Source organism: Zeus faber (genome assembly GCF_960531495.2).
Source record: "Zeus faber genome assembly, chromosome: 1".
Taxonomy (NCBI): domain Eukaryota; kingdom Metazoa; phylum Chordata; class Actinopteri; order Zeiformes; family Zeidae; genus Zeus; species Zeus faber.
In genome coordinates, this window is record NC_137193.1 from 5,124,052 (window position 1) to 5,147,808 (window position 23,757).

The 23,757-nt window shown below is 46.2% G+C and overlaps 1 protein-coding gene and 1 pseudogene across 2 annotated transcripts; one reads left to right on the plus strand and one right to left on the minus strand.

Annotated features, from left to right (window-relative positions):
* Positions 1 to 1,502: 1,502 nt before the first annotated feature.
* On the minus strand, positions 1,503 to 11,285 carry LOC307243849 (major histocompatibility complex class I-related gene protein-like). The gene is made up of 8 exons (XM_080018813.1): positions 11,152 to 11,285; positions 9,879 to 10,145; positions 9,109 to 9,387; positions 4,914 to 5,216; positions 4,263 to 4,379; positions 3,314 to 3,331; positions 2,149 to 2,223; positions 1,503 to 2,002 (listed from the first exon to the last, which is right to left on the minus strand). Exons 1-7 carry the CDS (start codon positions 11,201 to 11,203, stop codon positions 2,156 to 2,158), a joined length of 1,104 nt encoding a protein of 367 aa, XP_079874939.1. The 5' UTR covers positions 11,204 to 11,285; the 3' UTR covers positions 1,503 to 2,002; positions 2,149 to 2,155.
* Positions 11,286 to 16,649: 5,364 nt separating this feature from the next.
* LOC307229486 lies at positions 16,650 to 23,448 on the plus strand (annotated as a pseudogene). Its single transcript has 9 exons — positions 16,650 to 16,666; positions 18,223 to 18,407; positions 19,285 to 19,482; positions 21,546 to 21,745; positions 21,875 to 21,935; positions 22,025 to 22,366; positions 22,974 to 23,005; positions 23,275 to 23,300; positions 23,437 to 23,448. The product of its transcript is annotated as an uncharacterized misc_RNA (transcript).
* The last annotated feature ends 309 nt before the right edge of the window (positions 23,449 to 23,757 follow it).

The window sequence follows — 23,757 nt, forward strand, 5'->3', positions numbered from 1 at the left end:
CCCTGGCTGCTGTGTGCTGACAGCCCTCCCAAACCGGTTCGGTGTGATGGCTTCTGGTCCGGCAACCTCCAGTCTCCAAGTGATAGTGAGCGTTCAAAACAGTCCCACTTGTTGGATTTTATGCTCATAAGGTCATTATCCAGCCAAGCTAATCAAATGGAATCAGGATAACATGGACTGTACTTGATGTGGTGTATTTAAAAGCACACACACTTAGAATCCAACACAGAGAACACAGTATTTCAGTGTTTGGCTGTGAAGGGGAAAATGTTTCACATTTCAAGAGGGAACGAGATTTGGGCAAAGGCAATTTTACTTATTTACTTTAAACATTCCCTGCGAGGGATGTGTTGTTTTTTAAAGAGGAAACCTCTCTACTATCTCTCAGGGGTTCTCAACCTTTGCCTCCCAGGACCCTGTTTTTAGCTCCCAAAATGTTATTTTTTCCTTGTTGTCATTAATATTATTTGTGGTGTGGGGATGGTTTGAGCAGCCACACCTGACCTGGATCTAGGTGACTGGGATCAGTGTGGCTGCATACTTGTTGCTGGTTGGTGGGTCTAAGGAGCAGCAGGTAAAACCCCCATCCCCACACACACTCAGGAGAGGAGGCTGTGTCATGACACATGCTGTCTGCTCCTGGCTAATTCCAACCTGCCCACTCTCTACAAGAAACTGCTGTTTACAACCCCCCGACTTCAGTGTCTCTGTGCTGGAGGTCCCTGAAACACCACTTGGGTGGAGCGCGGTCGGAGAAACTGCCACATTATTATTTTGGAGGCGGCGTCACTAACATTGTAGTTCAGGCCTCTAAGCAACGGATGGAGGATTAATAAGAATCTTTCTCGCTGTACTTACAAAACAGTTCTTTACTGTTTTGAAATGTTCGTGTTGTGTTTGAATTTGGAGATCTCCTCTATACGAGGATGGTAGCTCAGGAGGTAGAGCTGGTGGTCTAGTGATCTAAAGGTTGCTGGTTCGATCCCAGGCTCCTCCTGCTAGCATGCTGTAGTGTCCTTGAGCAAGACACTTAGCTCCTGATGGCTGCGTCCGTCGGTGTTTGAACAATTGTAAGTCGCTTTGGATAAAAGCGTCTGATCAATGACTAAATGTAAATCTCCTCCGTGACTTTCATGACATCATAGAGCACGGAGGGAGCGCCGTGTGGATTACAGAGCAGTGAGGACATATCTAAAACCTACTTAGAAAACTATTTCTGTCATTTAAAATATAACAGGAAAATATCAATTTGTGCCCCTCAAACCCATGCGCATATCAAGTGACCCCAGGTGGGGTCCCGACCCCGAGGTTGAGAACCTCTGATCCGTGGCGTCTGATGCCGGTCGCTCAGTAGGTTTGACAAACCAGGCAAATGGAGTTACCTGAGTAGCATTTTAGGTAATTAGTTATTGCTCATTTCTCTGTGAACAGAAAAGCAAATGACAACAAATGATCAACTGAACGTCTGTGTTGAAAGGTAAGCATCAGTGAAAGAGACAAACTTTTGGAATTTGGGAAACTTTATTCAACGGCAGAATCCAAGTGCAACAACAACTGTGACGCAATAAATGTTTGACAAAGAAAAGGAAACACCGACCTATCAACCCAATATCAATGAATACACAATATGACAGAATGATATTAAAGATCAAATAGATAATATTTCATGACATCAAAGAAAAATAATCCCAAAAAGAAACTCACTAAACGCATTAAGATTTGACTAAAATAGAATCTCATCTAAAATAATTTCACAAATGATAGATTCTCACACGTCAGGTATGACAGTTTTAGATCATCCACCTGCTTGTGCAGGATTTCAAGAAAGTTTTGAATATGATATATATTTGACATTTTTTATAATTGCCTGTGATTTGTTGTGATAACTGAATGAAAGGAGAACTGTAATGACTTAAGAATAATTAAGAAAGCCACAAAACCAATAATTAAAAAGAAAACAATAATGACATCGCTCTGTTCTTCAAGCGAAGCATCTTTCAACCTAAAGAGGAAGGAGCCACCACAACACAGGAGGAAACACACTTTGAATACATATATTGTACAGTTTGTATTGTATTGTTTACTACATATATTGTAGAACAGGACGCTGTAGCTGTGATGTTGTGAAGCCACGTGGAGGAGACTTACTTTGAGCTCAGTTCTCTACAGAAACATCAGGCGGTGGATTGAGTTTCTCAGAAAGCTCAGAGCTGTTGTCTGAACCTGAGGGAGGAGCAGCAGTGTGTTAGTATATACACCTTATTTCCTCAAATAGTGAGCGACGCCTTTATTTACCTCAACTGCAGAGGCTACCGTCCTTTATTGGAAGCAGGCTTATATTAGAGGCAGGCTGTTATATCTAATTCCCTCTGTTTGATGAGTATATTTGATCATATTTTAGGATGCATTTTAAACCAAACCTCCGTCTGGCTGCCATTCCATGCAAACACATGAATGGTGAAAAAAAGAAGCTCCTAGCTACTCTCAAAGTCTCACTTGTGGTGGCAGCAGACCCGGGTGAATTAGTTTTTTTCGAGTTTCCCGTGAACGCAGCACTTCCTGCTTTGGAGCGTTGGAGAGCGAGAGCGCTCAGAGCGAGGCAAGAAGCGATCTGCGATCTGATACCCAGCAGTACGAAACGGAGTAAATTAAATACATCTACAATAAAAACAATGTTTTATTTTCTTTGCTGGGAGAAAAGATCACTCTTAAGGAGCTGCAGAGCTGTTCCGAACTCCGCAGCTCAGATCGTTTTTTCCTCCGCTCTGTATTTGAGTCAGGTTATATTATACCGCAACTTGTCAGGTGTACGGTCTAGTGGGAAGGAGCATTATTTAATATTGTAACGCTGGGGTACTGTGTATAGGTGTATTCTGTTGCTTTAATTGAGGGAGGTGTCACTGGTTGGGGATTGGCTGCAGGCTCTGTCCCGGGAGGAAGAAAAAGGAGGGAAGCGAAGGTGGTGGTTGTGTTTGTTGGTGGTGCGCGCGGGGAACGAAGTAGCTGAGAGACACTGCCCCGCATCTATCAGTTACCTTGGGCTAGCCACCCTGTTATTTGTTTTAATCCAGTGCCCTCAACCTCGGGTTAGCTGTACGTCAGTACGTGACTGACAGAGAAATAAATCTGGGCTCAGTGTTTGAGTTAGCAACTTGGATCTTGTCTCCAGGCCTCGTCTGTCAAGCTACCCCGCTAAACGTCACAATATTAAAGTCTTTGCATTCACTGCTTTTCTGTTGAATCATCTGAGCCTCAATTTCTCCCACAAGACTTGGTGCAACAGGAAGTTAAATGAATATCACATTCCACTTACCAGGTGGGAGACATTTTCCTGAAAGAAAGGGTAAAAAACATTGATTAATATGAAATAAAGATGAGAAAACCATCTTTTTTCAGTGCAGTGTTCCACATCCTCTCTCCAGTTCATCACGAGCCCCCATCCTGTCTCTGACGCAAGTCGTGTTGCGGTGCTTTAACTTGAGTTGGCAAACGATTCCCGTACGATTCGGTCGTAACCAACAAATCTTTTAAACGTCTCAGGAGCCTGGAGTCACTCCGGCAAAATAGTAGTTTGTTGGTTTCCATTGCGTGGGTCACACACTGTGCCTCAAGCAGCCCAGCAACGAGCCCAACAAGCTCCTCAACTTTCCATGCAGTGAGTGGGCGAGAGAGAGAGAGAGAGAGAGAGAGAGAGAGAGAGAGAGAGAGAGAGAGAGAGAGAGAAAGTGAGAAAATCTACAACTCACAAAGTGAAAATAATCACTGAGGATGAAATGAAGGTGAGTGATTTACACCCTGCATTCCACCAAAATAATGACAATTCAGTGATTCCTGTGAGAATCCCGTTCAGGGCTCAGAGTGGAACCGACTCTTCCTCCTCTCCTTCATCCTTCAGGAAGTCCTCCCTCGCTCGCCGCGCGTCACGCCCACCCCACCCCACGAAGCCGGCGTGGGAAAACGGAAAGGGATCTTTTTAGCCAGCGACTCGTCGAGAAGCCGCTCTGGAAAAAGAGCCCGACCTTTGGTGGCTGTTCCACTCAGACGGTTTCAAACAGAGTGGGGAGCCATGTTGTTCACATGTCCTTTACTTAGAACCTGTTCAATGAACACATGAACAGTAGATTTCAGTGAAGACACAGACAAGGTGTTTGGCTCGGTGGCGTCTGGGGGCCCAGAGTCACTTGTCGCTCTCTAACTTGTGGGAAGAAGTGGTCCGCGGGGCGCCAGGTGCTGGAGGTCTGTTTCCAGCGTTTGATGCTCACCTCTCTCATTCTTCTTCTTCTTCTTGTACAGTGCGACTCCAGCGGCAACAAGGACCATGACGACAACAACAACAGCCGCCACGACGCCGACGGCCACGCCCATACTGGAGGCTTTAGCTTCAACAAAACATCAGGGAAGGAGGGTTAGAACACTCTGACACAAAGTCCTACATTAGCAGAAAGAAAAGTGACTTTATATTTGGTATTTAAAGTGTGTTTCACAACATTCTTCTCCTTCATTTATTAATGTGTTGCTTTCAACCTTAATGTTTAGGAACAAGCCTGGTTTCCATCTGAGTCATTTAACAATTTCATGTTTTGTGTCATCACGTGTCGTTTCACGCTCAGGGTCACGCGATCTGACCGCGGTCGTCACGACAACGTAAATGCGATCGAAAACTCATTTCGGCCTCCGACAGATCGTGGGCGTAGCCGCACTCTCGCTCCGTCACTTCTCCAAAATGGAGTCGTTACTCGACCATTTGTCTTCCCGCAGGAGTGTCTGGATGACTTTAGGGAGGCTGAGCTGAAGAGGAGCTCAGGGCTCAGATGGAGGCTCAGGCTACTTTCCCAGCGACGCCTGATGTCACTACTCAGAGTCACATGTGGGGCGTGTCTCTCCTCCTCCGTCACTTCCCTCCCGCATCTCACCCCGGTTGCTCCTGATCCGCCCCGGCTCCAGCGGGGTGATGATGTCATCCCGGAGGCCGTGGAGCTGAAGCTTGCAGGCGTACCTCCCCCAGTCCTCGGGCCGCACCGACGCCAGGCTCAGCTCGGCACTGATCTGGAAGGTTCCGTCGGGGTTGGGGAGCAGCTCTCCGTGCTCCACCTCCTCATGGAGCTCCTCTCCGTCTCTGGTCCAGAACACCATCACTCTGTCAGGGTAGAAACCTGTAGCGTGGCAGGCGACCGGAGAGGAGGGGCTCTTCTGGAGGAGGGACACTGATGGAGGGACTGGGGGGGAGGAAAAAGAGAGGGAGGGAGGGGGGTGGCGGACAGAGGGGGGAGGTAGAAGAAGAGAGGGAGGGGGACGGCGGGGGAGAGAGAGAGGGAGGAGGGATTGATAGAGCGAGAGAAAGAAAGATGAAGGGAGAGAGGGAGCGAGGGAGAGGGAGGGAAAGAGATGGAGGGATGGGGAGGGGCAGAAAGAGAGAGAGAGAGAGGGAGGGGGATTGATAGAGTGAGAGAGAGAGATGAAGGGAGAGAGGGAGGGAGGGAGAGAGATAGAGGGATGGGGAGGAGAGATTGATAGTGAGTGAAAGAGAGATGAAGGAAGAGAGGGAGGGAGAGAGAAAGAGGGAGGGAGATAGAGAAAGGAGAGAGAGGGAGGGGGGGAGGGAGGGAGGGGATTGATAGAGCGAGAGAGATGAAGGGAGAGGGGGAGGAAGGGAGTGAGAGGGTGGGAAATAGAGGGATGAGAGGGGCAGAGAGAGAGGGAGGGAGGAGGGATTGATAGAGCGAGAGAAAGAGAGATGAAGTGAGTGAGGAAGAGAGGGAGAAAGAGGGATGAGGAGGGAGGATGGAAAAAGAAGAGATGGCAAGGGAGGGGGATTAATAGAGCGAGAGAGAGAGAGAGAGAGATGAAGGGGGAGATAGAGAAAGGGAGAGCAGGAGGGAGGTAGAGGGGGGGTATAGAAAAATGAGAGAGGGAGGGAGAGAGAAAGAAAGGGAGGGAGGATAGAAAAGGGAGACATAGTGATCGAGGGTGATTGATAGAGCGAGAGAAAGAGAGATAAAGGGAGGGAGGGAAGGAGGGGTTGAAAGAGAACAGGAGAGAGTGGAAGGGAGAGGGAGATAGAGGGATGGGGAGGGAGGACAGAAAAAGGAGAGATAGCGAGAGGGGGATTGATAGAGCGAGAGAGATGAAGGAAGGGAGGGAGGGGTGATAGAGACAGGGAGAGCGGGAGAGAGAGGGATATAGAAGAAGGAGAGACGGAGGGAGATAGAGGGATGGGGAGGTAGATAGAAAAAGGAGAGATAGCATTGGAGGGAGGGGGATTGATAGAGAGAGAGAGAGAGATGAAGGGAGGGAGGGATGGGTTGATAGAGAAAGGGAGAGAGAGAGGGGATTGATAGAGCGAGAGAAGAGAGATGAAGGGAGGGAGAGGGAGTATAGAAAAAGGAGAGATGGAGGGAGATAGTGGGATGGGGAGGGAGATAGAAAAAGGAGAGATAGCAATGGAGGGAGGGGGATTGATAGAGCAAAAGAGAGAGACAGATGAAGGGAGGGAGGGAGGGGGTGATAGAGAAAAGGAGAGCAGGAGGGAGGGAGGGAGGTAGAGGGAGATAGAAATAGGAGAGGGAGGGGGACAATGGGAGAGAGAGAGGGAGGAGGGATTGATAGATTGAGAGGAGAGATAAAGGGAGTGAAGGAAGGTGAAAGAGAACGGGAGAGTGGGAGAGAGAGAGAGAGGGAGGGAGGGAGGAAAGATTGATAGAGTGAGAGAAAGAGCGATGAAGGGAGAGAAGGAGGGGGTGATAGGGAGAGCGGGAGGGAGGGAGAGGAAGGATAGAAAAAGGAGCGATAGCGAGAGGGGGATTGATGGAGCGAGAAGAGAGATAAAGGGAGTGAAGGAGGGGTGAAAGAACGGGAGAGTGGGAGATAGAGGGATGGAGAGGGAGGATAGAAAAAGAAGTGATAGCGAGGGAGGGAGGGAGGGAGGTGGATTGATAAAGCGAGGGAGATGAAGGGAGGGAGGGAGGGGTAATAGAGAAAGGGAGAGTGGGAGAGAGAGGGAGTATAGAAAAAGGAGAGAGGGAGGGAAGGAGATAGAGAGATGGAGAGGGAGGATAGTAGAAGGAGAGATGGCGAGGGAGGGAAGGGAGGGGGTGATAGAGAAAGGAGGAGGGAGGGCGATGGAGTATAGAAAAAGGAGAGGAGGGAGAAAAAGAGAGGGAGGGAGGAGGATTGATAGAGAAAGAGAGATGAAGGGAGCGAGGGAGGGAGAGAGAGGGAGTATAGAAAAAGGAGAGATAGGGAGGGGGATTGATAGAGCGAGAGAGAGTGAGAGATGAAGGGAGGGAGAGAGGGGGTGATAGAGAAACAGAGAGCGGGAGGGAGGGGGGGTATAGAAAGGGAGAGCCAGAGGGAGGGAGAGAGAGGGAGGAGGGATTGATAGAGCGATGGGGAGGGAGGATAGAAAAAGGAGAGATAGCAATGGAGGGAGGGGGATTGATAGAGCCAGAGAGAGAGAGATGAAGGGGGAGAGGGAGGGGGTGATAGAGAAAGGGAGAGCGGGAGGGAGGAGTATAGAAAAAGAGAGAGGGAGGGAGATAGAGAGATGGAGAGGGAGGATAGTAGAAGGAGAGATAGCGAGGGAGGGAAGGGAGGGGGATTGATAGAGCGAGAGAGAGATGAAGGGAGAGAGGGAGTATAGAAAAAGGAGAGGGAGAGAGAGAAAGAGGGATGGGGAGGAAGAATAGAAAAATGATAGATAGGGAGGGGGATTGATAGAGCGAGAGAGAGAGGGTGATAGAGAAACAGAGAGCGGGAGGGAGGGGGGTATAGAAAAGGGAGAGCCAGAGGGAGGGAGAGAGGGAGGAGGGATTGATAGAGCGATGGGGAGGGAGGATAGAAAAAGGAGAGATAGCAATGGAGGGAGGGGGATTGATAGAGCAAGAGAGATGAAGGGAGAGAGGGAGGGAGGGAGAGGGAGTATAGAAAAAGGAGAGGGAGGGAGAGAAAAAGAGAGAAAGAGGGATAGGAGGAAGGATAGAAAAAGGAGAGATAGCAAAGGAGGGAGGGGGATTGATAGAGCAAGAGAGAGAGCGATGAAGGGGGAGAGGGAGGGGGTGATGGAGAAAGGGAGAGTGGGAGGGAGGGAGAGAGAGGGCGTATAAAAGGGAGAGAAGGAGGAGAGAGGGAGGATAGAAAAAGGAGAGGGAGAGAGAGAGAAAGAGAGAGAGGGAGGAAGGGAGGAGGGAGGGGGTGATAGAGAAAGGGAGAGAGGGAGGAAGGGAGAAAGAGGGATGGGAGGGAGGACAGAAAAACTGAGAGAAGGTGACGGAGGGAGAGGGATTGATAGAGCAAGAGAAAGAGAAATGAAGGGAGGGAGAGGGAGGATAGAAAAAGGAGAGATACGGAGGGAGGGAGGGAGGGAGGGAGGTGGATTGATAAAGGGAGTGAAGGAGGGGGTGAAAGAACGGAGAGTGGGAGAGAGAGAGAGAGAGGGATGGGGAGGGAGGGGGATTGATAGAACAAGAGAGAGAGAGATGAAGGGAGGGAGAGAGGGGGTGATAGAGAAACAGAGAGCGGGAGGGAGGGGGGGTATAGAAAAGGGAGAGCCAGAGGGAGGGAGAGAGAGGGAGGAGGGATTGATAGAGCGATGAGGAGGGAGGATAGAAAAAGGAGAGAGAGCAATGGAGGGAGGGAGATTGATAGAGCAAGAGAGATGAAGGGAGAGAGGGAGGGAGGGAGAGAGAGGGATGGAGGGGGGCAGAGAGATTGGGGGAGAGACAGACAGGAGAGGGAGGAGGGATTGATAGAGCGAGAGAAGAGAGATGAAGGGAAAGAGGGAGGGAGGGATGGGGTGATAGGGAGAGCAGGAGGGAGGGAGGTAGAGGGAGTATAGAAAAAGGAGAGGGAGAGAGAGAAAGAGAGAGAGAGATGAAGGGGAGGAGGGAGGGGGTGATAGAGAAAGAGAGAGAGAGAGATGAAGGGGGGGGGGAGGGGGTGATGGAGAAAGGGAGAGAGGGAGGGAGGGAGAGATGGGGCGTATAAAAGGGAGAGAAGGAGGAGAGAGGGAGGGAGGGAGGGAGGGAGGGAGGGAGGATTGATGGAGAGATGAAGGAGCAAGACAGAAATAAAATATGTGGAGAAGAGAAATTAAAGGTCATGTGATTCTACCTGTTCTCTGCAGAGTTTCCTTCCCGTACTTCAAATACTTCTTCAGCCACATAATACAGTACTCTGTGAAGTAGTACTTCTGTTGTTCTAGTAGAGCTTTCTCTTTGTCCCATCTCAGTTTGGTGATGAAAGCCTGTGGTGATGGAGCGATCCATGACATCATCTTCAGGTCAAACACGATGAAGTCTTCTCCATCATAACCATGTTGATCATAACCATCAATGGCTCCAGTCTCATCATCCCACTCACAGCCGTACATCCTCTGAAAAATGTGTCGATCTGAGAGAGAGAAACAAACACTGTAGTAAACAGCAGCTGATGGTGTTGATGGGACACACCCACCCGGAGTCTTCCTGACACCACCTCTCATTGCTACATCCAATGTTGTTTTGGAAAATCACGACAATATGGTGAAAAACTTTCCTTCACATCATCTCCTGCTTCCACTGACAACTATGGTCACACACACTCACAGCAAAGCAGTGTGTGTGTGTGTGTGTGTGTGTGTGTGTGTGTGTGTGTGTGTGTGTGTGTGAAAGACTGTGTTAACATGAGTGTATGACATAAAGAGTGTCTTCATGTGTGTAAATGTGTGTTTACATGTGTGTGTGTGTGTGTCTGTGTGTGTGTGTGTGTTTACATGGGTGGTTGTTGTGTGTGTGTGTGTGTGTGTGTGTGTGTGTGTGTGTGTGTGTGTGTGTGTGTGTGTGTGTGTGTGTATGAGTCAGAACAGACAAAACAATGTAGAGGTAAATAAATAATAAACATACCTCCAGTTTGGTTAAAGCGCTTCTTCAAAATGTCAATGTTGGGTTTGAACCACTGCTGTGTATTCATAGCAATCTGAGTCTGTCCCTCCCAGTATTGTGGATCATCTGTTGTGACCTTGTCCATCCAGTCCTGTTTGGGTTGTGTTCTCTGGGTGTTGCTGTCATAGTAGTCAATCTGCAATTCATCAACCATCCCAACAGCCACAAACTCTGGGAAGTTTGGAACTCCAGAGGACGCCGTGTAGAAATACTTGAGTGAGTGCAACACTGTTGGAGGGACAGACAAGGTGACATCACATTTATATCAACTTTGTTGTTGACGTCAACGTTCCCTGTGGAGCCGAGTATTTTAAAGTTGATTTATTTATGTGGCCAATTCAACATTATTCAACAGGTTTGTAAAAATAAAAATGGCAGAATTATTTCTGAAAGGAAAATAAAACGTTGTTGTCGTGACCGTGACGTCAGAATGATTGAAACCTCCGTTGAATTGAGGGTGTTTTTGGGAAGGAATGTAAAGAAACATGTTGAGAGGACAAGCTGTCCTGTCCTGAAACCCTCCCTGCTTTGATGATGGGATGGAAACGTCACACAAACACATTGAGCTTATTTTGACGCAGCTCAGTCATCTGTGGCATTAAAGTGTCTTTGTTCAAATTTGGGCTTTTTCTTTTAAAATGAGACGAGAAGATAATATAGAAAAGTATTATAGGATGAAGAGTTACCATGGTAACTGACATCTTACACCAAAACAAAGTTCCATTTGTATCGTTTCAGCTCAAGAACAAGTGGAGTCGGCAAAAGCTGTGATGGGGCTTGATTTGAGGCGTCATGACAGTGACAGGTGCTTGATCATCTAGTTCAGCACTTTCAAGTGTTTTCCTTCATCTTTGAAGCATCTCGTCATTTCTTGAATGATCTCTTCAATCATCCATCTCACTGGCTTCAGCTGTCAACAGCTGTGAGCACAGCGCCCCCCTGCGGCTGCACTTAGTATCGCAGCGACGCTCCAGATCCGCACATAATGAAAGTGAAAGGACTTTGCACTTTGTCCAAGAGACTTTCACACGAACAAGTTGACGTTTGATAAACGGGATAAAAGCGTCGATATAATAACAAGTGTAAAGGCTTTTGGTGTTGAGAGGGTGTAGTGATCAGGGTTGAAAGCCAGTTGGATGTGTTGGATGTGCAGTGTATACGCAGGCAGCTCAACACAGCCAGAGACACATGAACAACCAGACGAAGGAAGGAGAGATTTTCAGCAGGATCTTACCTGGAGATGCAACATCACACAAGACGAGCAAGGAGAAGATAAACTGCTTCATTTTGAATCCTCCCAGCAACAGCTGCTCCTGTGGCACCTGTGACGTCCTGATAAACACTGAACTGATGCTGCTCCGAGGCTTCCTCGGTCTGACCAGTGTGGAGGCTCCTCCTTTAGGGAGGACGCGGCTTCCATTTACAGCCAATAGGAATTCAATACAGCCGTGACGTCACCGGTTCCTAGGTGGAATGGATGGCTGCAGGTTGTTCCTTGAAAGGAAATGAACAGAAAGAAATAAAGAAATGAAGAGAGAACTAAAGAAAGAAAGAAATGAAGAGAGAAAGAAATAAAGAAAGAAAGAAAGACTGGATCCTCTCCATAGAAACAGTGCATTTGTACAGTATTCTGATGTGACTTGGTACGTTCAGTGCAGCTCTACAGTCACTCAAACTACTTTTCTGTCGTCTCCTCTGCATCCAAATGAAACAACAAGTCATGAATCCACACTGCGTTGCCTTCTACACTTTGGAGGCTTGTGCTCCTCCATGAGTGACTTTGTGCCTCATGGCTGAAGATGTTGTTCAGTTGTTGAGGCTTCATCAATCCCTTCTGCAAACACATCTTCCTTCCAGGAAATAATGAAAAGTATTGAGATGAATGAGATGAACTGTGATACACACACACACACACACACACACACACACACACACACACACACACACACACACACACAGTATTTAGTACGCTGAGTTAGCAGGTGACTGTTTTTTAGGATGTACTCCATCGTGTACTCTCGCACGGTGGACGATAGTACTCATACGTAGTGCGTAGTACGGAGCGCTCAGGAAGTAGGGCTGGATTTCTCCACCAGCTGATGGTGTTCATGGGACACACCCACACACACTGTGCCACACCCCTTTTCAGATAGTTTACTGCCATTTTGTCTTCCTGCGCTGTCCTGAAATGGCAGATAAACACTGTCTGTTCCTTATTCAACATTCAATATTATATATATATATACACATATAAGTACATAGTAAATGTTTACTTCTTTAACCTGACTCCTTTTGTAGTTCATTTTCATCTTTATTTCCAATTAATATATATATAAAAAAAAAAAAACCTAATATATATATATATATATATATATATATATATATATATATATATATATATATATATATATATATATACAGTATGTATCCTCAATCCTCTATTGCGCAGAAACAGAAATCAAAACATCACAGAATGTTTTGTGAAAGTCTCAAATGTAAAGTGTGTGTGAGCAGGTGGAGTAAAAGGCCTGAGCTCCGTGTGTCCACGCAGAGCTGACTGGACAGAGTTCAGAGGTCACACAGGGAGGCGGAGGCTGTTACAGCACCACCTCTGGCAAAGCACCAGGTGGAGGAGCTGCGTGGGGACTTTCTGGGACCTCACCTGTGCAATACTATAATACAATTCTACTTCAAGTACTTAAGTATCAAAAGTAATTTCATGGTGTTAATTGTATTTAAGTATCAAAAGTTATTCTATGGTATTAATTGTATTTAAGTTTACAAAGTAATTATATGGTATTAATTGTATTTAAGTATAAAAAGTAATTATATGGTATAAAATGTACTTAATTATAAAAAAGTAATTATATGGTATTAAATGTATTTAAGAATCAAAAGTAATATTTATTTAAGTATCAAAAGTAATTATATGGTATTAAATGGATTAAGTAAGAAAAGTAATTATATGGTATTAAATTGACTTAAGTATCAAAAGTAATTATATGGTATTAAATGTATTTAAGAATTAAAAGTAATGATTGACACAGAGCTGCTGAGCTGATGATGGAGTAGGACGTGTTTGCTTTGAGCTCCTGCTGAACTTGTGTTTTATTTGAAGTTAATAAGTGTTTTCATTACAAAACATTGTCAATTCTGCCCCTTCTCCAACAGGTGCTCCAGAGGTGGTGCTTTCACTGGATGTGGAAAAGGCATTGGAGCGGGTGGAGCGGGTGGAGCGGGCCTATCTTTTCAGCACACTGGAGAGGTTTGGATTTGGCCACAAGCTCATATCACGGATCAAGATTTAATAAACATCCCGATGGCTGCCGTGCGCACTAACAATAATCTTTCCACCTACTTTGAGCTCCAACGCGCCACAAGACAGGGGCGTCCTTTATCTCCACTTCTATCTGCGGTTGCCATGGAACCACTTGCTCCAGCTCTGAGGCAAAACGCCGACATGGAGGGAACCCGGCGCGATGGATGGGAGCACCAAGTTCGGCTTCACGCCGACGATATGTTACCGTACAAATCACAGCCCCTCTCCAGTCTCCCCAAATGAATGGTCTTACTGACGGAATCTGCTAAAAGTATCTGGCTGCAAAGTTCACATTGAGAAAAGTGAGCTGATGCCTGTTGGTGCTCGTCGGATGCCTTTAGCCTCATTTCCCTTGAAAATCAGCCCTAAGAAATTCAAGCACCTCGGGGTTCCACATAACTATAAAGATCTATATGCAGCCAACTATCAGCCCCTGTTATCTAATCTGAAGCAGGATATGGAGCGATGGGAGCCCCTGCCTCCTTCTCTGGGCCCAAGAATCAATAGAGTAAAGATGAACATGTTGCTGAGATTTATTTTAGTCTATTTTTCTCTCTCCAAAGTAAATAATCAGAAACCGACCTTCATTTGGAACAAAAAAAAACAACACCCTGAATCAAAAGAGACTTGTACTTAAGACTTAATACTTCAGAGACCTCGGGCGGTGGGAGGGATGGCGCTCCCAAACCTCCTGTATTATTATGGGGCGGCCGACATAAGAGCACTGCTACACCGGGTGAGAGATGATGTCACCGTCCCCAATTGGACGATGCTGGAGGGGGCGTCCGCTGGGTCCACCTCTCTAGCAGCCTTACTGTGTTCTAAACTACCATTCACGCAGCCTGCTTCTAGCTCCACTTCTAACCCGGTTATCATACACTCAATCAAAACATGGAGCCAGTGAAGAAGGTCCTTCTCCCTCAAGGATCCGTCACAAGCTGCGTCAGTTGCAACAAAAGGTCTTTGCTTCCCGGTCTAGAAGGGGTGTGACCTCACCGTCCAATCTATATATCCACGGCAACTTTGCCTCCTCTGAGCAGCTGGTGCAGAAACGCGACGTTCCCAGATCCCACACTTACAGGTACTTGCAGCTCCGGAACGTTGTAGCCTGGAACTCAGATGGCTTTCCATCACGCCCCCCCACCTCTCTGTTCCACTTCATTTTTCACTGTGAATCCGTCACAAAACGGGCGATAAGCATCATCTATGAACCACTCAACACATACAGTTGGGCACCTTGGACCTCCTTAAAAATAAAAGGGAAACAGACTGAGGTGAAGCAATCTCAGGTGAAACTCTGCACAAAATAATTTGGGGAATCTTCTCCTCTTCCACACGTGTCAGGAACACAGTTATCCAATTCAAACTTGTACGGCGCACGCACTGCTCCAAAGTCAGACTTTCTAACATCGATGCCGACGTAGACCCCACGTGTGGTCGCTGCGGGCAGGCTCCAGCCACTCTGCTGCACACGTTCTGGACACGCCCAAAACTCCACACGTTCTGGACACGCCCAAAACTCCACACGTTCTGGACACGCCCAAAACTCCACGTTCTGGCAAACCACCTTGGACACCTTCTCTGGGACACTGGGAAGAGCGGTGGAGCCGTCTCCATGGTTGCACTCTTTGGTGTGGCCCCGGTGGACATCCATCCCAGTGGGAGGGAAGTAAGCATGATGGCCTTTTCTACTCTCCTGGCCAGGACACTGATGGTGTTTCAGTGGAAAGATCCTACTCCACCCACATATCAGCCACTGGATGAGGAAAGTCATGTCCCATCTTAAACTGGAGAAGATCAGATCCGCTGTCAGAGGGTGGACTGGGAGGTTTTATACTATTTGTCAGCCTTTCTTAACCTTTGTTGACAATATGAAGCTCACAGCACAACAATGGAACCAGTTTATTTTCTGTCATTTGACTCTATTTTGTGTTATTTCTTTTCCTTCTTTGTTGTCTGGTCATGTATGATGTTCATATGTTTATGTCTGGTATCTGGAGGGAGGGGGAAGGGGAGTTGTTGACGTTTCTTTTTCTGTTGCTCGTGTTTGGACCTGTGATATAATGTGAAAAACAAAATAAAAAGACTTTGATGAAAAACAATTATGATATTAAATTTACTTAAGTATCTAAAGTTATTTTATGGTATTAAATGTACAATTATTAATCCTATAATTAACACAATGAATTACTACTACAAGCTGATAAACTTGTTGCGTGTTGTGACTTTATTATAAAAATGAGAAGGTGTCTGTCTACTTCCCGTCAGGCCACCGTCTACTTCCTGTCAGGGCCCCGTCTACTTCCTCTCAGGGCCCCGTCTACTTCCTGTCAGGCCCCTGTCTACTTCCCGTCAGGGCCCCGTCTACTTCCCGTCAGGACCCCGTCTACTTCCCGTCAGGCCACCGTCTACTTCCCGTCAGGGCCCTGTCTACTTCCCGTCAGGCCCCCGTCTACTTCCCGTCAGGTCTCCGTCTACTTCCCGTGAGGCCCCTGTCTAGTTCCCGTGAAGCCCCCATCTACTTCTCATCATGTCGTCGTCTACTTCCTGACAGGCCCCTGTCTACTTCCTGTCAGGGCCCTGTCTACTTCCTGTAGTGCACAGAGTCCTGCCTCACGGTGTCTCTGTGGAAGGAAATCACTCCGTGTGGAAGTTCCCAGCAACACGCTTCCATTCAAATTAAATAATCCTACGAGGACGAGAGTTTGCAAAGTGCGGAACAAGAAGAAAAAACACAACAAGACAAAATGAACTTGTATCAAAAGAGATTTATTGATCCTGGAGATGGAGACGTCCAGCGTTGACTCAGCTTAAAGCCTTGTTTCAATGTGCTGACAAATGAAAGCTCCTTCTGGCTCAGGTGTCACACACAGACGCTGCTGTTATATGTGTTGACGTTGCTGCAAATGAAAGTGGATTTGACCCTGAAGATGTGGACGTGTGGCTTGGCTGCCAAGCTCCACATACAACTGAACATCTTTTACTGGCACCTACACAACATGTTACTACTGTGCTACTTTATCTCTATTATCTCTATTATCATGCATGGACACAAGGAAGGGAGTCCAGGGCCAACGTGGTGTTGGGAGGGTGGAGAAAGCAGCAAGCTTACCCCTTCAAATAAGAAGCTAAATAATGGAAATAATGAAAAGAACGACGTTAAATGATAAAATAAAATAAAAACCTCTGGTGCCACCAACACACTCACGTCCACGTTTCCTTCTGTTCCTTTTCTTATTTCTCACCAGGTTATTTTACACGGTGGAACTTTTTTATAGACTTTTACAACTTCAAGTCAGTGTCCTTTTTGAAAAGGTAGTATTTGTAGTATTACTAGAAGAAGGACGGTGACGCTGCTGTCATATGAAACAGATTGAATAAAAAGAGGAAGAACAAGAGCACAGCAGGTGATCATGATGCTTCAGCCACGGTGCGTCCATGGTGCAGTGCTGCTCAGAGGGCGCCATCTAGCGGCCGAGTACATAGAGGCTGCGGAGTGAAGCCAAAGTGAAAAAGTTGCGGCACCGAGGGCGTTGGAAATCCACCATCGTCCATTGGGGCAGAAAGAAGAAAGAAGCACAAACTGTTTACAAACAGTTTAGGCAACGTCCTGCTCCATCCACGGGGCGGTGCTTTTTCCTCCCTGTTGGCTTTTGCGTGGCGCGGCGCGGTGGGGGCCGCGAACCGTCGTGTTGGCGCGCGAAGCCTTTTTGAGATTGAAACGTTTGTGATTCCACTGTTGCTGAGAAGGAAACGTCGTCAAAGGGCGACTGCACCTGCACGGAAACACTGCGTGGAGTGTGTTCCACACAGCGGCTCTCAGCCGTCAAAGGAAAGCTGCTGCGTTTGAGTTCAAGTGGGAAAACGCGGGAAACCAAATGTTTCTAAGGCTAAAAAACGACTGTTTCATTGATGAGGGTTATATTTTACAGATTATAACACACCCGGCGCACGACATGATGATCACTTTTTAGCACAACACCGGCGTCAAACAGCCCGAATATAAGTATGAAAACATACAAAAGATGCGTGACCCCGGTGAACTCAGTGGGAGATACAGCCTGAGAGTGGGGAGACTGCACATTATTTACAATGTGTGCAGGGATCATGTGTTTTTAATGTGACACAATAACAATTTAGGATCGTTCAGTTCCTTTTCTTTGGCGTCAGAGCTCGTAGCCCTGACGCAGCACTCTGATGACGTAGCTGTGTGGATGTAATACCTTGTGTTGTTCTGAGACTCGGTGTCATCAGGGATTTGTCAAAGATTCTAAACATTTATTTGTCACGTACATATTGTGCTGTACTGCATGGAGGGAAACGCTTTTTGGCAAACTCCAGAGAATGAATATAATTACAATAAAATAAAAATACAAATCTAAGGAGCTATAAAAAGGTTTGAATCCTATTAAACATCTATGTACAGCAGTCAACAAATACCAAAAACCACACACACACACACACACACACACACACACACACACACACACACACACACACACACACACACACACACACACACACACACACACATATATATATACATAAACATAATGCATCCTCGTTCCATCTCTTCCCCCCTTGACAGGTGCCATTGGAACCAGATGATCCATGTTATTCACTTCACCTGTCACTGGTTTTAATGTTGTTGTTGATCAGTGTATTTATCACTGCAGCCCAAATCCCAGATGATATCTAGTGTCATATCACAATATCAACATTATATTATATCGCCCTCGTGTCCATTATTTTGAATGTGCACCTGGATAATGTTATTATTTGAAGTCACATAAGATATGACCTCTAGGTTCATTCCTATCCTGTGTCTGTATCAGAGCAATATCAATAGAATAGATTGTGATGTCAGACTAGATTTTGTTTGTAATATATTCAGCACTGCTCTCTACACACTATACACTGCACATTGCTCTGTATTGCAGTTACTTTTCCACACCTCATCCCTCCCCTGCCTCCTCCCACCTCCAGCAGCAGCTGCCCGGTGCTGGAGTGCTGCTTCCTCCCGGAGAATACGGGCGGAGGCTTCGCCGCGGCCATGAAGCAGGAGAGATCCCTGCTGCACGTCAGGACGGACGCACACAGGCCGCACAGAGAGCCACTGGAGCAGCTTCCTCAGACCTACACCCAGAGAGCGTTTACCTCATCAGCGCTCAGTCTGGGAAAAGAGTCATTCCATGACGCCAGGGCCGTTTGGCTGCTCCACATTTAACGCTCTATAAAACACCGTCATCTGCCATCATGTCTGCCAAGCTCCAAACTATTCATTAAACCTTCCTTATGAACATACTACATGAGAAAACTTTATTTAAAGTCGATAGTAATATGTTTATTTATTTATAACTTTTTAAAGGACCACTGTTTATTTTCATGTCCGAGCATCGTCGTGGAAGTTGCATCGCAAATATTACAGAATAAAAGTATGGAAATATGACGAAGCCTACGTAGCGCTTAGCTTCACTGCGACTACGGTGGAGACGAGGAAAGAGCGGAATGTTTACTGTGTCTAAAAAAGTTGGCAGCGGACAACATGAAGCCAAATAAATGAAGGCGTCACTTAAAGACATTACACCCCAATCACGCTGATAAGCCGCTTGAGTTTTTTCAGCGTTAACGTGTCGAATATTGCCAACAATCCTCCCGCCTTGTGAACGCTACTTCAGTGAAGCAGCGAGCACTGTTAGCATCATGTAAGGTGGCGAAACAAACTGCTCAGTGCTAAAAACCCCACTGCACAGCAGAGGAGCTGGTACCGCCTGCAGCATTAGACATGGCCTCTGTCATGCTGGACCACGCAAGTGCTGCAAAAATAAAAACCATCCTCCGTCCAATGACACTGTCGCCAGACGTATGAATGACATGGCTAACGATCTTAAAGAACAGCTGGTAGATCAACTCAAAGACAAACGTTTTGCCTCACAGCTCCATGAAGCAACTGACAGCAACAAAGACTGTTTGTCTGTTTATCGCTTATGTACGTTTTGACGTGACAAACTCTCTGTGTGAGGATCTACTTTTTTGTCAATATGTCAGAGATGGAGCCACAGCTGAAGAGCTGTTCAAAATGCTGGACCTGCTTCCTGACAGAGAACGGGCTGAAGTGGGAGAACTGCGTCGGTGTTTGCAGTGATGGTGCACAGACCATGGCAGGGATGAGAAAAGCACTCGGGGCGCTCATCAAGAAGGCCTCACCTAACGCTGTGTTATACACGGAGAAGCACTGGCATCAAGGCACCTTTCCTCTGAATGAAGTGAGGTTATGACTGACATTGTAGGTGTAGTCAATTTTGTAAAGACCAGGCCACTAAAAACAAGAGTCTTCTCTGCGATCTGTGAGGAGATGGAGCTGAACATCAAGCTGTGCTGTTTCACAGTGAAGCGAGGCGGCTGTCACCAGGAAAAGTCTTGTCCCGGGTTTCTGAGCTCAGAGAGCAGATAAGAATGTTTTTGGAGCAGGAGCACAAGTAAGAGCTCACAGAAAAATCTAGTGACGAGAACTTCCTGGCAAAAGTGACACTACCTGAGTGACATATCTGGAAAGCTAAATGAACTAAATCTACAGCTTCAAGGGAAAGATAAACACCTCCCTCAGGTCACAGGCAAGATCAGCTCTTTCACTGGAAAGCTTGCAGTGTGGGGCAGGCGACTTGATGAAGGAAATACTGATTCATTCCAGAACCTGCTTGAATTTGTTGACACTACTGACCATGATGCCACCTCAGTGATTCCATATATTGAGGAGCATATTTCATCACTGATGGGATTCTTTAAAAAGTACTTCCCTGAAAACAGTTCCCAATATGACTGGGTGAGAGAGCCTTTCAATGCACCAGCTCCAACTGGTTTCAGCTCTGCAGAGGAGGACCAGTTCATCGACATGACGTCTGGCTCTACATTGAGACTGAGGTTCACGTCACAGACACTGAGTGTAGAGAGGCAGTATCCACTCTCAGGGCAGAGGGCCGTGGGCATTCTTCTTCCTTTTGCAACATCTTATCTTTGTGAGACTGGCTTCTCTGCTGTTGCTGCACTGAAGACCAAGTACAGGTCCCAGCCAAACATTGAGCCGGAGCTGAGAGTTGCAGTATCATGCTTCAAACCCGCTTCCAAAAGCTGTGCACTGCAAAACGTGCTCATTGGAGCCATTAATCCTGACTTCCTCATTTTGAAAAAAAAAAAATCTGCACAAATTGTTTTATTCATTTTTGTTTTATAGGTCAAAGTGTTTTATATATTGTGCTCCTGAGCTAATGTTGCTGATCAATTTGAATTAATAATTATTTATTGATTATATTTCATTTTATTTTTCAGTATCAAATGGTCAAAAAATGTTTACAGTTTAAATAAGGATTGAATTTTTTTTTTTAATTTTAGGCAAATTGATGCACTTTAAGTCTTTTCTGTTACAGACTAAAAAACAATGTTAATAAAGTTATTTTTTGTTGTCAGTTGATCCATATTTCTTTCTTTTTTCTTTTTTGTTTTCTTTCATGTTAATAAGGGTACAATGTTATGCAGAGGTGACTTATAACCATTTTATAGACAAATGATACTATTTACAGTCGCGGTGGAGAGTTGGGGGGCGCGAAATGTTTACTTCTTCCGAGGGGGGGTGTAAGAGAAAATAACTGAGAAGCCAATTAAGATATTATTTATTACCCATAATTTAATGTTTTATAATATTTGATGAGGTCTGTCAAGCATAACCTTTCCACGTCGTCACTGAAAATAGAGGAAAGAGTTTTAAAATAAATTCTTTGTGATATTTTTGAAAAATAATGTTATTTAGTTCTAATTATTAACTATAATAGAGTATATTTTTTGTGTGGCGACATTTAAAGTAGTGACGCATGCGTAATGTAGGATAAACATAATGCTTTTGTGTCTGAGGTGTTTTCTGTTAAGTTCAACATGTATATTAAACGATGGATTGTCAAAATGAAAAATAGGCCAAATGGCGCCCGTCTCATGGGACGACTCAAAAAGGGGATTTCATGTCATGAAAGGTGAGAGAAGTGTATTTTGTTATCGCTGCTTTTGAAAACAACCTTCCTTCAGGCAGATTTCAGCCTTTTTTCATAGGTTGGTTTTCCTAAAATTAAGACTATATTTCTCTGCTACATGTACAGCTGGTTTAGAGATTGTGTCGTGTAGTATTTGTGTTTTTATTTCCATTTTATTAGCTCTGGAGTACTTAAAAGTGTGTTGCAGCTCAAATATTCAAGTGGTCATTGAAATCCATCATCAACGTTCACAACATTCTCATTTTCACACGTTGTGCTTTTTCCCTCCAGACCTCTCCGGCTCCCTGTGCCACCCCTCTCTTCACCCTCCCAGAGGTTCCCTCAGGAAGCCGCAGTGTGAGATCAACCCCTTCCAGCCTCACCCCTCCACCGTCCGATGGGCGGCTTCGCTCACAGACTCCGCCCTCAGCCCCATCCACCTGGGGGCTACCTGGCTGTCCTCCGCCGTGCGAGGGCTCGACAGGAAGCTGGTCTGATCCGGTGTCACGCGTGCTCCCACGGGAACGAAGGAGCCCAATGGTGACGCTTTTCCTCGCGCCGGAATTTAGAAAAACAATGATCTTTGGCACACGGGTCATGTGACATATTACTCATTTCAGAGCACACTCAGCCCGGTCCTTCCAGCCACTAGTACATGTCCATCATATTCACTGCTCATTGGTGGGATACAGCAGAAGATGTATGTGAAAGTGTTGAGACGGTTCAGACATCAGACGCTTGCTTTTTCCCTCATCTCTCCACTTCTCCAGAGCCTCCATCTCTCTCCATCTACCCCTCCCCTCTGCCGCTGACCGTCCCAGGTCAGGTCATCACCGTCCGGTGTGAGGCGTCCGGCTTCGCCCCCCCCCCTCTCCCCGGAGCCGAGCCGGGAGTTCCGAGGGGCCGACGGGAGCGCCCGGTCGCCGGGGTCGGGGCGGCGTGACGGGCCCCCGGCAGGCTGGGGACGGCACCTACAGCCAGAGCACCAGGCTGGAGCTGGAGCCAACCAACCTGGGAGGAGGAGGGGAGCTCAGCTGCATCGCTGCTCATCCTGGAGGCAGCAGGCGAGCTGGGGTCACCTTCAATGTCATGGGGAAGACACGTGATTCAGGGTGTGGTTGGGCAAAATGGGACGGAGCGTTTTGTGTGTAGGCAACACACACACACACACACACACACACACACACACACACACACACACACACACACACACACACACACACACACACACACACACACACGCAGCCCCATGTGAAACACAGCTACAGAAAGGGACCTGAAGCTGATAATTGTTTAATCCTAATATGTCCTACATTTGATTATTGATGAACAAGGCTCTGAATAATAGGAAATAAAAGACAAGGAGTAAAATTCAGATCATGAACTTGACACAATGAACTTGAGATTATTATTATAACTTGACACAACAAGGAACGTTCAGTTCTGGCTTTTGGCAACAATGAACAAACCGTGTGAGACTGAGATGAGCTAAAAGGAAATAGAATTGTTTTTAAACCTCCACCGCCTCACTGTAAATATAATGACATAACCTAATATATTGTATAATATATTCCCGTTGTCAAATGTATTTAAACAATAACGTTTTAAAGGTGGTGGTTTATCATAATAATACCTCATGCAAGCTTAAACAACTTTGTTATCTCACTTTAGAGCAGCATCTGGTCTGAATCAGAGGATGTTACATTAAATGTCCACTAGGTGGCAGTACCACAACGAAGACATTGGTTCAGGTAAGAAAAGATAATTGATTGAATGTGTTTTTAACCCTTTCAGGGCTCAGTGCACCTTCTATGGAGGACTCCATGGCGATGGTTGCAGTAGCGCTGCTGCTGTGTGCATTTCTCAAACTTGCCTTTTGGAAGTGCACCAGCTCAGTTACCAAATAAAGGCGTTTTGAAGCCGATGGGATGTCGCGGTGAGCGCTGTCTGCAGTGGATGAGAAGCTTCTTTCTCAAGCCGTCCTGGATCTAACTTTGTGTGTGTGTTTGCTTTGATTCAGGCTCGGACGGCGTCAAACAACAGAAGGTAATTTCATCGTATCTGTGCTGGTCCTGTGGTGTGAATATCCAGTGGTGGTGCAGTGTTTTTGTAGCGTCTTGTTTGTGTTGACGAGGAGCTCTCACTCCTCTTGTAACTTGCTGTCAACATCTTCCATTTACAGAAAGAGAAGTGAGAATGACCAGAGGGAGCCCTCCACCGTGGAAACCTCTGTTCTTCCCCTGTCGTCGTGGTGATTTCATGTTTGTTTCATCTGGAGCTGAAAACATTTGAAATGATATTATTTTGTGATGGAGCGTGTACTTGATGGAAAGATGCCTTGACGTGTGGATGAGTTCAGCGTATGTAAAAGAAGTGTGATGGGTTGGTTGGTTTTTGTTACAAGTCAGTTTATTGAACAATAAATAGTTTGTTTGTTAAAGAAAAGTCTCATGTTTCTATGAAAGGCATCAAAGTAGCTTTGAATGTTCACAGTTAAAGTTCC